The 15,350-nt window shown below is 39.6% G+C and overlaps 1 protein-coding gene across 2 annotated transcripts in view; it reads left to right on the top strand.

The window, feature by feature from the left end:
• Positions 1–15,350, top strand: part of SLC26A3 (solute carrier family 26 member 3) — a 41,495-nt gene that overhangs the window by 18,783 nt on the left and 7,362 nt on the right. For both annotated transcript variants that reach the window (XM_003921095.4, XM_074379240.1), the window contains exons 9-18: positions 1,484–1,631; positions 1,743–1,856; positions 1,962–2,039; positions 5,341–5,436; positions 7,110–7,216; positions 8,692–8,761; positions 8,856–8,948; positions 10,514–10,609; positions 11,240–11,470; positions 13,373–13,427. In XM_003921095.4, coding sequence (XP_003921144.2) covers positions 1,484–1,631; positions 1,743–1,856; positions 1,962–2,039; positions 5,341–5,436; positions 7,110–7,216; positions 8,692–8,761; positions 8,856–8,948; positions 10,514–10,609; positions 11,240–11,470; positions 13,373–13,427 — 1,088 coding nt within the window. The remainder of the gene's footprint in view (positions 1–1,483; positions 1,632–1,742; positions 1,857–1,961; positions 2,040–5,340; positions 5,437–7,109; positions 7,217–8,691; positions 8,762–8,855; positions 8,949–10,513; positions 10,610–11,239; positions 11,471–13,372; positions 13,428–15,350) is intronic.

The raw sequence follows: 15,350 nt of genomic DNA on the forward strand, positions 1-15,350 counted from the left end.
GATCCTATAATAATAGCTAGTAGGCACTTTGCATTTTGCAATATGTGAATAGTATTTGCATTTATTATTTGACCTCCCACAAAACTGTGAAGAAAAGAGAGTAAGGCCAGGTGCCATGGCTCACACCTGTAATCCCAACATTTGGGAGGCCAAGGTGGGTGGATCACTTGAGGTCAGGAGTTACCAGCCTGGCCAACATGGTGCAACCCTGTCTCTACTAAAAATACAAAAATTAGCCGGGTGTGATGGCAAGTACCTGTAGTCCCAGTTACTGGGGAGGCTGAGGTTGGGGGATCTCTTGAGCCTGGAACCCAGAGCTTGCAGTGAGCTATGCACTCCAGCCTGGGAAAGAGAAAGAGACCCCATTTAAAACAAAAACAAAAACAAAAACAGAGAACAAGTGTTATTATCCTCACTTTACAAATGAGGAAATGGTGGCTGGGAAAGGGGAAGGGGCAGAGCCAGGAAATGAACCCAAATCTTCACACTGTAAATTTTCATCACACCGTTCTGTCTATGGTGTCCAGAGACCAGAACAAAAGAATAATAAGGTCCTGTTTATTAAAAAAACAAAGCAACATTCTAAGCTAACTTTTGGATTTATAATGGCATCAGAATATGGCATAATAGTACTTCTTCAAAATTAGAGTTAAAATGTATTACCATAGATATTCACAAAATGTGGACCAGCAATTCAGAAAGAGTTGACTGGATCTAATTAACCTTCTAATAGGTTTGATGTCAGAAATACATGCTTATAGGAGTGGAACATTTTAGTAGATTGATGCTCAGTTTGCGATAAATGCACCTTACAATTGGTAAATATAATTGAACTGGTCTACATTCATGAGGCATAAGCACAGAAGTATCCCCTGTGGGTTGAAGGTTTCTCTGGCACTAGATCACTTTAAAATGAAACCCACTCACCATTAGGGTCATGACTGGTTCTAGCATTTCTGTGAAGTGCACGCAGAGTCCAAGGCCCATTTGTTTGCCGGGAGTTTTCCATGAAAGGTTATTATTATCAATGGAAAGAAGACTTTTTTTTTTTTTTTTTTTTTTGCATTCCTTGTCTCACAATTGTGTTTTCTCAAAGAGCCTTCATCTGTGGATAACTGTTGGGAGCATTTTGGGTGATGCTTTGCAACCCAGTGTAACAATACGAGTGGAATAGAAGACATTTTGCAGGAAGCTTACGGGAATACATATGCACATTATAATGTGGTTTTACTGGCAAAACCATATCTGAATTACCACTGTCCTTGGATTGAATTGGCAATCTTTTACCAAATTCGGTCAGTGTTGCTTTTCAGCATAAAGAAAGCAGATTGCAAAGTTGTCAGTGGAGCTAAATTCTCATTAATCATACTCCACAGTGAGACACAACTCAGCCTAGATTGCATTCATTCATTGATTTGCCCAATGATTATATCCGTTTATCAGTTGGTTGCTGACATTCAGACTTGCTTAATTTCCATTTTAGATTTATGCCACCCGTTACACCTGACGTGGGGATTATCCAAGACGTCATAGGAGATTGCTTCGGCATCGCCATCGTTGCATTTGCAGTGGCCTTTTCAGTTGCCAGTGTCTATTCCCTCAAACACGATTACCCACTTGATGGCAATCAGGTAAGTATACAACCTACACTGGGTCTCCCTGAGCAACTTTAAATAATATTTTGCACACATAATATCAATGGTGCCACTTCTGAAAACGGTTCCTCCTTGTTTTCCTGTCAGGAGTTAATAGCCTTGGGATTGGGTAACATAGTCTCTGGAGCATTCAGAGGATTTGCTGGGAGTACTGCCCTCTCCAGATCAGGAGTTCAGGAGAGCACGGGAGGCAAAACACAGGTATGTTGAGAGCTTTGCTGAAAGCACCATCCTAGCATCAGTCACTAGAAAATCTAAGCCAGGGAAAAAGTTGAGTTGGTGATGCTATTTTTTTTATCCTCACAGATTGCTGGGCTGATTTCTGCCATCATCGTGCTGATCGTCATTGTAGCCATTGGATTTCTCCTGGAACCTCTACAAAAGGTAACACTGTCTTTGGACAGCATCTCTTCCTTTTGGTGGTAAATCAAGGACCCTGGTTCTCAAATTCTGAAAGCACAAACTAAACTAGGGAAAACGAGGTAATGACAAACTCTCAAGTACTCTTCTTATCCAATACTCTGCGTGAGCCAAAAATATTTATTTTCCCCTGGCAACGTGTTCTGAATGCTGGGAATACAGATGCCCAACCTGCTTTATCTCCTCTACACTTCGCATGTGCGTAGCTTCAAACAGAATTAATCTTGAAATAGGAGGGCACCCTGGCACCACACCTTCTGCACGCATGGACTGAGTAGAGGTTTTCTTAAAGGTTACTGTAATCAGACCCTCTATCTAATTCAGAGAATGGCGCTACCAGCCACACAACTCATTCTTAGGAACACACCCTGAAGCTCCTAGAACTTTGGTTTAACTCCAAGACCAACAACTGTCGGATTGTGAGATGGGAGTGAACAGCCAACACAGACCTCACAGCCTCACATGAGAGTACTCATGCTCCTCCATCTATAAGTTTGAGGGTTTAGTTTAATGCACTGTAAATTTCTGCGGCACTCAGATGTAAAACATACCATTGAACCCTGGAAAGCAAAGGCCGTCTAGGAAACAAGGTGATGGTAAATACATTGTTCCTTGTGGTTTTAAGATAATTTTGAGATGGTACATGGAGCCCTGTTAACCTCCTTCTAATCCTGGCTCTGCCATTTATTATCTGTGTGATTATGGGCAAATTACTTAACCTTCCTGAACCTCAAGCGCCACATGTGTAAAAGAGAAAGGGAAATAATAGCCACTACCCAGAGTGACTATAAAAATAAATAAGATCAGCTGGGCATGGTGGCTCACGCCTGTAATCTCAGCACTCTGGGAGGCTGAGGTGGGCAGATCACCTGAGGTCAGGAGTTTGAGACCAGCCTGACCAACATGGAGAAATCCCACCTCTTCTAAAAATACAAAATTAGGTAGGCATGGTGGCGCATGTAATCCCAGCTACTCGGGAGACTGAAGCAGGAGAATCGCTTGAACCCGGGAGCTGTAGGTTGTGGTGAGCCAAGATCACACCATTGCACTCCAGCCTGGACAACAAGAGCAAAATTCCATCTCAAAAAAATAAATAAATAAGATCATGTATGTGAACTACTTAACCCAGGGTTTGGCATATGATAAATACTTGATAAATGATAGTCATTATTGTTAATAATAGTATTATTATTCTACACTGTATTACACTTCTTGCTACAAAGGACATAGAGATATGATACAGCCCACTAATATCTATTGGCTGTTATCTAAACCTGTTTCCCTTGTTGGTTGGTAGCCAAATGGTACTTTGGTCCCAGGTTTCTGGACTCCCAGTGTGGTCATCCCAGAGAGCTCACTGGCCAAATCCATCTTCAAGCAGGGCAGAGAACAATGTACCAAAAATATGCATTCTCCACATGCAGTACTTCTGATTTAAAAATAAGAAGAATGTGTATCTCAATAAAAATAAACGCACATAGAGAACTCCACTCGCCAGGAGTTAACTTGGATTCTACCTAGTCCACATCAATTTGAAGACACTAAAGAAATAACTGCCATCTAAAATCCCGTCTGTCTCCTGAATAAACTAGTCAAGGACATTGTCCAAGATGTTAATCAAAGACCCTTTTATAAAGGATCCTGTGATACGTTCTTTTTAGACCATTGTGGTCAGGAACATCTTTGTTTCACCTGAATAGCTATCTTGCTTCTTTTTATCATATGAAAGCAACATAACTTATTAAGAAAGCTCATAATAAATATTTGTTGAGTGCTCTGCAGAGCTCTAAGCATTTTATCCATATTTATGTATTTAATCCTTTATGTCAAAAGCAGTAGGGATGCCAGCTTCCTGCAGAAATTATCCCCCTTTCTTTTATATGTAATCTTTACTTTTAAAGTACTCTATTGTATATGTATGTCATTGTAAATTATTTTAAATTGTTTTCCTGTGGAATACTGACTAGGTGGGAAATAATGCCCAATGGAAAAAAGTCTGCCTCTTCTCACAGGTGTCTCTTGATATATTTTATACTTACAGAATTAAAAGTCCTGCAAAATGGAGAGGCCTGATGTACAGTCCTCTGAATTCTTCACCTAGCTACCACAGTGGTGATCTCCTACATAGCTGTAGTACAATATCATACTGTACATTAGTATAGTATGTTAAGTAGATGATAGACTTTATTCAATTTTCACCATTTAACTGGCATTTACTTGTGTGCCACTTTTTAAAAAGTGACACTTGTGTGTCACTTAAGGCTGTATTTCTTCTAAATTATGACCTCTGTTCTCACAGTTAGCAAAATTAATTGCTTAGCTATGACATTATGAGGGTTACCTGTGAAAATTAGAAATAGGCAGATCAGTCCAACTGTTCTCAAAATATAAAAATAAAAACTGTGTTTGGCTTTTCTTTGTACACTGTGTTTTCATGGTGTAGCAGTGTACAAATTCCATGTTCCATTCAGAATCAAACAGCTGAAATTGGCAGTGGGGACAGACGAGTGAGGGGCGTGTTCCTACAATTACGTTAAAATCCAAAGAACAAAGCTCATGAACTTAGCTATTCAGCATTTTTCAGCATAACTATCACAATTCCAGCAAGACAAAAGATCACCTTCTGGCAGTGGAAGAATTGGAAGCCTGAAGTGCGGCCGTAGCATGTTAGTACTGGCCTGGGAAATACTCATTCATTGGCTCAACCACTCATTCACTAATTTTAAAACTCTTCCTATATGTATTTACTATAGTAGGTTTTGGGGATGTTGTAGGAACTAGATAGATATGTTTCATGCTGTCCCAGAAAGCCCACCTCGAGTCGTCTCATTCCAGGACCTCAAGCTCCCCAAGCTGTTTGTTTTTTTTAATTTAAACAAAGAGCTACCCCCATCTCCTCAGCTTCAATAAACAAACACACATTAGACTGTCTCTGCTTGGGAGAAATTTATTCCAAGTGTTTATCTGTCATAGGTCTAAGGTCTGCCTTTCTCTGTCCCAAAGTGCAGGCTACTAAATGCCATCAGATCATCTATCTCATAATCACAAGAGCAGTCTAGCCCTTGTCACTGTGGTGGGGACAAAGTCACTCATGGGGACAGGTCAGAGGTCCGGTTCTGCTGTGTCTTGTATAGCATCACACACTGGAAAAGGGTGTATGCTTTGATATGCTTTGAGGCCCTTTAAAGCACTCACTTATCTATAGCCTTCACCTTTGGTTTATTTTATGAACTTAAAGTACGTCCGGTGTTTACGTTTCTTACAGTCCGTCCTGGCAGCTTTAGCACTGGGAAACTTAAAGGGAATGCTGATGCAGTTTGCTGAAATAGGCAGATTGTGGCGAAAGGATAAATATGATTGTGTAAGTAGAATATTTGAAAGAGAGATAAATCACAATCGCATTTTAATGCTAATATGAAATGCATGTTTATACTGTAAACTGAGTGAAATTTTATTTCTATATATCCATTCAAAATAATCTTAGTTTGTTTTATTTGCTATTATTAAATTTCATACTCTAATGATCATTTTCTGGGACTTTAATTTCTTAAACTGGGCTACTTTTAATTTAAAAGAATGGGCTCCATGAAACACTAGTGTCGGACTTCCTTAGGCCTGTTCTAAAAGTTCTTGCAGTAATCCCAACTACCACGGAAACTCTCTGAATTTTAGGGTATGCATGGCTTCTGTTCATTACATAATGTGTTTGTTTTCATGAATCTGTGAATAATTTAATTTCTGAGCATTCCTTTTGGAAATACTCCCGTTTGGAAAGGCTCCCTCTTGCTCTCACATGCTTTGCTATTTTAACAGTCAAAGTCTGTTGTGTAAAAATGCTTGTTAACATACCCATAGGTATTTAAAGATCATAACTAGTAATTTACACTTGGTTTACTTTTGTGGGGCATTTGAACACCCTTTTGGTATGCTAAAATTCTTATAAAGATAGCAACCATTAATTACATCTGCAGACCAAGAATAAGACATTCTTTCCTTTTTTTTTTTTGAGACAGTCTTGCCCTGTCACCTAGCCTGGAGTGCAATGGTGTGATCTCAGGTCACTGCAACCTCTGCCTTCTAGGTTCAAGCAATTCGCCTGCTTCAGCCTCCCGAGTAGCTGGGATTACAGGCGCATGCCACCACACCCAGCTAATTTTTTGTATCTTTTGTAGAGATGGGGTTTCACCATGTTGGCCAGCCTGGTCTTGAACTACTGACCTTGTGATCTGCCTGCCTCAGCCTCCCAAAGTGATGGGATTACAGGAATGAGCCACCGCGCCCAGCCTTTTTTTTTTTTTTTTTTAAGAGATAGGATCTCTGTCTGTCACCCAGGCTGGAGTGCAGTGGTACCATCCTAGCTCACTATAAGCTCAAACTCCTGGGCTCAAGTGATCCCCCTACCCGAACCTCCTGAGTAGCTATGACTACACCCACACTCTACCATCCTCAGCTAATTTTTTTTAGTTTTGCAGAAACAGATTCTTACTACGTTGCCCAGGCTGGTCTTGAACTCCTGGCCTTGTGTGATCCTCCCACCTTAGCTTCCCAAAGTACTGGCATTACAGGTGTGAGCCTTCATGCTTAGCCTAATTTGCTGATTTTAATGTACAGCAGCTGGTTCTATTGTTAGTGCAAAAGTAATTGCGGTTTTTGCAGTTAAAATTATCACTGTGACAGACAATCCCATTTCCTAAATGGGTTGGAGATGGTATTAGAAATGAATATACTTTCTTTGAATCCTCTTATTTTGCTTTTCTTTTTGTGGCCCAGAACCTGAGCCAGCAGAAATGACCTCTTGACACAAGTGTCTTCTGTGTACTTTGCTCCTTAGCCCAAAATGGCAACTTCCAATTTCCAACATGCCTAGCAAATTTTTTAACTTTTTATTTTTTTAATTTAATTTTTGTAGTGAAAAAGTCTTTCTGTCTCTACAAAAAAAAAAAAAAGAAAAAAAAAGTTTTTTTAAAGATCCATCTCAACATTGTACTTGAATCAAAGTCAATCATAAGTGTGTGTGTTGCTTTCTTTTCACAGGTAATTTGGATCATGACCTTCATCTTCACCATTGTCCTGGGACTCGGGTTAGGCCTGGCAGCTAGTGTGGCATTTCAACTGCTAACCATCGTGTTCAGGACCCAATTGTGAGTGTTCAACTTGCCTTGCATCCTGGCAGGCTTGGACCTGCCCAAATCAGAAGAGAGAAAAAAAAAAGTCACTGGCTAAGAGAACAGTAGTTGGTTGATAGGTGTGCATTTCCATCAAGTTTGGGTAGTTTATCGTCCCTCCGACTGCTCACCAAGGCCTGCAGGGCAATAGCATGGCCCAGGTTTAGAGCATCAGCCCAGGGAGGAGACCTGCTGTTGGTCTGCTCCTGGCTTTGACTCCAGTTCAAATAGATCATATAAATCTCTGAGTCTGTTTGCCCAGCTATAAACCAGAAGCGATTCTATTACAAGCAAGTTTAATGCCTTTGCCTTGAACTTGTTAAACATGGAAATGTGTTACTGAGATTGTGAGAGTCTTCACAGCTAGTGGGTGGATTTCCTCTTCATAGGTTGTTAGATTGCACTTGTACCTTTAAAATATGGAGCTAGATTAGAGAAATTCTCAAAGGCCTCTCTTGCCTTAAAATTCCACAAAATACATTTGGAATTCTTGATTTTTAATAATCATTCAGTCCAAGCATCTTTTTAATCTTAATTTTATAATAATTATTATTATTTGAGACAGAGTTTTCACTCTTGTTGCCCAGGCTGGAGTACAATGGTGCAATCTCAGCCCACTGCAACCTCTGCCTCCTGGGCTCAAGTGATTCTCCTGCCTCAGCCTCCCAAGTAGCTGGGACTACAAGTGCCCACCACCACACGTGGCTAATTTTTGTATTTTTAGCAGATACGGGGTTTCACCATGTTGGCCGGGCTGGTTCTTGAACTTCTGACCTCAGGTAATTTGCCTGCCTCAGTCTGCCAAAGTGCTAGGATTACAGTCATGAGCCATGGTGTCCAGCCTTGATTTTTTAAAATCTCTGCCATGTAACATCACTACCATGTGGTTGCTCAGCCTATTTTGAATTACATAGTGTGACAGAAAAAGAAGCCTCCTTGAGAACTCAGGAGGCTCAGAGAACAGAAATTGTTATCAAAAAGTCAATCTCTGACTGAAGAAATACACCAATATTGAAATACTCCTGTACTCTTTCATTTATTTATATTTCATTTCATTCTTTACTGGGAACCCATCAAACATAGAGACAAACTGAATGATCATAAGCAAGTCATTTTACTTTTCCTTGTCATCATCCATACAACTGGGTAATCATATCTGCCTTACCTTATGGAATAACTGTGATACTCAGAATCAAAATGGCAAAAGCATATGGAGTGCTTTGTAAACTGTAACATGACAAGTGGGAGGCACTTTTTAGGTGCTGTGAGAGGACACAAAGATAAGTAAAACGGGGTGTTCCCTTCCATGGTCTCTGATGGCATGATGATTCCCCAACCTTTTACATTCTGAAAAGTGAGCCTGTTTTGGTATGCTGGAAAAAAATCAGTGTTAGCCTTGTAGGCCTAACAAATGTGCATGGGTGATTTACTTGGTGTTTTTCTCCGTACAGCCCAAAATGCAGCACGCTGGCTAATATTGGAAGAAGCAACATCTATAAGAATAAAAAAGATTATTTGGATGTAAGGGAGATTCATTTTTTTTTCTTTAACTTGCTAAATGATATTAAGTATGGATCTAATGGGCACCATCTAATAATACTTCTCTGCCTTACAGATGTATGAGCCAGAAGGAGTGAAAATTTTCAGATGTCCATCTCCTATCTACTTTGCAAACATTCGTTTCTTTAGACAGAAACTTATCGATGCTGTAAGGTTTGGGGTTAATTTTTTTTTCTTATAATCTTACTGAATATCTGGGAATGTGTTTGTTCTGTAAGGTCATTGTTGAGGCTGGGTTGTGTCACATATGTTGAGGTGGGGTTGCGTCAGTGTTTTGTGTCCCATGTCCCAGAGCAGGTGCAACTACCTTATGGGACTTTGTTAATATGTTGAGAAATAAGCCTCTTCAGATGACATCTAATATAGAAAAATCCTTTTCTCAAACTCTGCTGTAGAGTTAAAAAAAAACTTTCCATGTTTTGGGCTGCTGGCTTTTAGGTGTCATCCTACAGATTTTCTTTGGGCATCAACTTTAGAAACAACGAGGGAGCATTTAATATTTGATCACATCATCAAAGAGATTCAGTATAACCGCTGTAAATGAATCGTTAATACTAAATAACAATAAATATTGAGTGTCCCTGGCAAACTGGAGAGATGATGACAAGGAAACAGTCTTGACAGTTAAGACAAAAATCTCAGTCCTCACTCTTGAAACAGGCCTTTTGGTCTACTCTGTAGCTTGCATAGCGCTTCTGCCTTCAACCTTAATTATCATTATTAGTTTGATATGCATTGGATATTTTTCTACCCAGTTTTGTTGTTGCTGTTTGCAAACTGAGATTATATTGTATGTTTGGTTTTCTATACTGTCCTTTTGAATTACTCTAGTAAACTTCCATCTAATTATATTTTTTATCAAGGATAAAAAAAAATTTTGGGACAAGGTCTCACTCTGTCACCTAGGCTGGCATGATCACAGCTCACTGCAACCTCAAACTCCTGGGTTCCAGTGATCCCCCTGCCTCAGTCCCCCAGGTATACGGAACTACAGGCATGTGCCATGACACCAAACTAAATTTTTAAATTTTTGTAAAGACAAGGTCCTGCTTTGTTGCCCAGGCTGGCCTTGAACTCCTGGCCTCACGCAATCCTCCCACCTTGGCCTCCTACAGTGCTAGAATTAGAGGCGTTAGCCACCACACCTGGCCGAGGATTTTTTTATTACATAATTTGATCCTCCTCTCTTATTTACCTGGAACTAAATATTACAGCAGTAAGAACTCATTAGGTTGAAAAGGGGAAATAAAGATTTGCCTCAAACATAATACTAAAATTATAAAATAAAAACATACAATTACATAAATTTTAATAAAATAAAAAATTATATAGAAGCAGAATACTTACTTAGATGCCACCCATACTCAATAAATAGAAAATAAATAAAATAAAATCCCCTAAGAATTGCGTAGGCTCCAAACACAAACAGATTCAAATAGAGTTTATGTTCACTCATGGATAATTTATGAATGAATCCTGGACTGTGTTATACAAAAGCTTTTGACTGTTGGTAACTGGATATAGGTGGAGCAGACATAATAGGTCCGACACAATGTTGTTGCTGATGTTGTTTAAACCATTTTTTAATTTTGTCACAAATATTTTTATTATCTGTCCCAATCCCTCAAATCACTCCAGTTAAAGTTGTCAGAATTATGCTATACCAATAACAGAATATTCAGTACTCTTGTAACACAGCAATGGGTTTCTCAGGTTGGGTTTAATCCACTTCGAATTCTACGCAAGCGCAACAAAATTTTGAGGAAAATCCGAAAACTGCAGAAGCAAGGCCTGCTACACGTGACACCAGTAAGTTTCTTGACCACATTTCTATGAATTATAGCTAAAAGCTCAGTAAAGGATGATTCAAGGTGTTAGTTCCATTCCTTTAAATGAAATGCCAGATAAACAAGGGATTTCATGTGTCAATGAATGTTCTATTTTAAAATGACATGTTTCTGAGGGTCTCCCTAAAATTTTGACTCTCCTAGGAAAAGTACCAAACACAAGTGTCTACAATCTTGTTGTTGTTGTTTTGAGACATTGTCTCACTCTGTGGCCTAGGCTGGAGTGCAGTGGTGCAATCACAGCTCATTGCAGCCTTGACCTCCCAGACTCAAGGGACCCTCTCACCTCAGCCTCCTAAGTAGCTGAAACTGCAAGCACATATGCCACCACACCTGGCTAATTTTTTTTTATTTTTTGCAAAGATAGGGTCTCGCCATGTTGCCCTGGCTGTTCTCAAACTCCTGGGCTCAAGTGATCCTCCCACCTCAGTTTCCTAAAGTTCTGGGATTACAGGCATGAGCCACCACACCCAGTCCAATCCCATTGTTTGGCTCAACTCTGAATCAGTACTTCCGAAACTCACTGGCGATCCCTGACATACACAATGCTTTTCTTGGTCACAGTTATCATGCTTGTTATCCTCTCCTGCAGAAAGGATTTATATGCACTGTTGACACCATAAAAGATTCTGACGAAGAGCTGGACAACAATCAGATAGAAGTACTGGACCAGCCGATCAATACCACAGACCTGCCCTTCCAGATTGACTGGAACGATCTTCCTCTCAACATTGAGGTCCCCAAAATCAGCCTCCACAGCCTCATTCTCGACTTTTCAGCAGTGTCCTTTCTTGATGTTTCTTCAATGAGAGGCCTTAAATCGGTAATTTCTTTGTTCTTAATGGAAACAACCAATCAATGGCTAAAAGTTAAAAAATTCCATTTGTGGGTCGGGGGCAGTGGCTCACACCTGTAATTCCAGCATTTTGGAAGGCCAAGGTGGGTGGATCACCTGAGGTCAGGAGTTCAAGACCAGCCTGGCCAACATGACGAAACCCCATCTCTACTAAAAATACAAACATCAGCTGGGCATGGTGGCACACACCTGTAATCCCAGCTGCTTGGGAGGCTGAGGCAGGAGAACTGCAGTGGAAGGTGGAGGTTTTAGTGAGCCAAAATCACTCCACTGCACTCCAGCCTGGGGGACAGAGTGAGACTCCATCTCAAAAAAAAAAAAAAAAAAAAAAAACAACAACCATAAATTCTATTTGTGGAAGGATGCTCCTTTATGTAACATACATTTAATTAGAAGCAAATTATAATCTTAGAGTTCCATGGAGGGAAAGGTGGTGTTCAGTGGACTCTTGAAAAGGGCATTTTCCATGAGACTGAGTACTAGATCGAAGGGAATCAAATCTACAATTCTAATGTATGCTGAATCCTTTGGTGCTCAGCTGTGCTCACTTTCCTTTTAAATTTCAATTCTGTGGTGTTTTCAAATATTTGTGGGCACTGTATCTAAATTATTCTGAAATCATAGAAGATCTGGAAAGGTCCTGGGAAAAAATGTCAGAATGGATCCTTTTTTTTTTTATCCTCATCTGTTATAGGCTGATGAAATTTCACTTGGCTATTTTTAAAAATGTCTCCCAAAAAACCCCAAATAGATATATGAAAAAATAAATGTCACATGTGATTTCAAAACATGACTAAAACAATCAGATTGCAGTCTGTTTTCTTTCCACAGATTCAGTGCACTTCTAAAATAAATTAGTTTCTAACAGAAATGCAGAAACATATAAAAAGAAAATTTAAGAAACTCTACATCTTTCTCTCTTTTTCTTGGGTTTTCACAAAAATCTGCCTAAGTGAGAGCTAACCTAAGATAAGACCTATTAAGCATGGGTGAACTGGATACAAAATTAGAAAATGGAAGAATTTTTTTTTTAATGTCAGCATCATATAACTCTTAAGTCTGCTTGCATTTTCTTTTTTTGCTTTTGGGTTTTGTTTATTTCAGGTTTTGTTTACTTTAGCTTATGTTACTGCATTTTAACACACACAGAGACACACACACACACACACACACACACACACACACACACACCCCACACACACACACATTTATTTTTTGGTCCTAGCAATATAACACAAAGAACAGGGCCTCTAATCCTTGGCTAAGTGCCTAGAAGAGGTTCTGAAAGTATTTATCAATGACAGTAATGATATTAGTGATCATCTAATCTTATCAACTATAATATAAGCTACTTTTCTTACTTTCCATGATCTTACTTATATCACTGCTGGTATTTGTTCTTAGCCTAGAGACCAGAAAAATGGATAAAGATTCATTGGTGCTAGATAAATCCATTCATCCATAATTCTTGTGGACAAGAATAATTAGCAACTTATGGTCCATAGGTTCTTTTTTAAAACTTTTATGTAGCAAGAAAGCTCTAGCTGAGGTCATCCCAAAGAAGACACTGTTTTAAAATTAAATCAGAGTTGTTCTTATGAGTTTGAGACAGAATGTTTTCCCATAATACTTCCCTCAAGAATGATCATTTTTAACTTCTTACTGAGGAGAAGGGCTCCTTTATTTGGGTTTATTTCTGTCATACAGGCTTCTTTTTAACTTTGGTATCTCTTTGCATATTATCTCTTTTCAAAATGTTAAAGGTTCTAAAAGCAATTTATCACCCGTAAGATATAATTCTGATTGTTTTCTTTACATTTCTGACAAGTGAAACTGTTTCCTAAGGAAGATATACTTTCTTTTTAACAGATTTTGCAAGAATTTATCAGGATCAAGGTAGACGTGTATATTGTTGGAACTGATGGTAAGTTGCTTTATTTTTGTTTTATGTTCTGATAATCACTTCACTGCCAACTGTCAATCTAGACAGCCTCTCCAAAGAATGAGTATTTTATATGATCAAGATGAAAATCTGATTTGCAGCCAACCCAATAAAAATCCCTATGGAAACGGCATCTTTATATTTTAGTTATGTTGATATGTAATTAAATGAATTTTACAGTTTGGATACCTATTTCATAGGCAACAAAGGAGGAATATGTTAACCATTTTTTACTCTAAACTTCCTGAAAAAGTAGCCTTGTTTTCTGTCTCTCTTCTTCCCTTCTCTTGCACGCTCCAGCCCATAACAGCCTGGGTTAGCTTCACCTGCTGATGCGACCATCCTTGCCAAGGTTATCAGTGACTGTCAGGATTAACTGCCTTTGTCTGGGATCCCTCTGCAGCAGCTTATTTAAGCATCTGCCTCTCTCCCTAGCATTTTCTTTGAAGCTCTCTCCCTCCCTGACCCTGGCAGGACAGTTCTGATTCACCTTCTACCTCTCAAACGGCTCCTCAGGGTCTGACATTGGTTCTTTTCCCACTCTTAAAGTCTTCCCCAGGTTTCAGCCTTAAACGCTATTCCATAGTTCTAATTCCACAGACTCTTTCTAGTCAATTTCCTATATGTTTATGATTTCGTGTATATCTGCTTGTTAATGAATCCCCAAACTATACCTCCAGCCCAGACCTTTCTTCTGAGCTGCAGGCCGATGGATTCGACTGTCTGGATGTCCCCCACGCACTTCAGATACATGTTTTAAAAGCTACATATAGGATTCCCCCTCCCAAAAATATTTCTTTCCTATCACAATCACTGCAACACTGCTTACCTAGTTTTCCAGATAGAAACCCTGAAACCATCAACAATTTCTCCTCTCCTTCCCTCTAGTGAGTGAGTCACTGGCCTCAAAGGTCCTTTATAGGACCTTTAGGTCTTATAAATATTTCCTCTAAAATCAGTTTGTTCATCTCCATTTCCAGAGCCTTAATCTAGATCCTTATCAATTCTCAACTAGGCCTTCTAGAAGGACTTTCTAACTAGTATCCTGTCCATCCCTATTATCCTCTCCCATCTAATTTTCGGAAAGAAGGCTTCTTCAGGAATTTTTCCAACAATAACTGAAAACATTCTTGCTTCCCCAGGCAGAGCACTGGGTCTTCAGACTGTTTGCATCTACAGAATACACACATGTAACATAATTTTGCAGTTCTGTTTGTGTCCCGACTAGACTGTATCTCTTCCAGGGTAGGTATTGTTCTTGCTTACCTTCTTATTCCCTGTCTCTTCCCTAGATCCTAGGACATAAAGGGCATTCAGTAAAGACTTACTGAATACCTACCATTTATCAGGCACTGTTCGGGTGCTGGGAATATAGCAGTGAATCTGACAAGCCCCTGTCCTCATGAAGCTTATAGGCTCATAGGAAAGCCATATAATAAACAAATAAAAGCATATTTCAGGCAGTGATAAGTGCTAAGAGAAAAGCAGGGTTAAGAAACAGAGCTGGGAGCCGTGGCTCATGCCTGTAATGCTAGCACTCCCGAAAGGTGAGGCAGGCAGATCACTTAAGCCCTGGAGTTTGAGACTAGCCTGGGCAACGTGGTGAAACGCCATCTCTAAAAAATAAACAAATACTAATAATAAATACAAAAATTAGCTGGGTGTAGTGGCATGTGCCTGTAGTCCCAGCTACTCAGGAGGTTGAGGTGGAAGGATCACTTGAGCCCAGGAGGTCAAGGCTGTGGTGAGCTGTGATCACGCCACTGCACTCCAGCCTGGGCGACAGAGCAAGACCCTGTCTCAATAAATAAATAAATGAGAGAGAGGAAGAGAGAGACAGAGAGAAAGAAAGAAAGAAAAGGAAGAAAGGAAGAAAGGAAAAAAGAAAGAAGGAAAGGAAGGAAG

Source organism: Saimiri boliviensis, chromosome 10 (assembly GCF_048565385.1).
Source record: "Saimiri boliviensis isolate mSaiBol1 chromosome 10, mSaiBol1.pri, whole genome shotgun sequence".
Taxonomy (NCBI): Eukaryota; Metazoa; Chordata; class Mammalia; order Primates; family Cebidae; genus Saimiri; species Saimiri boliviensis.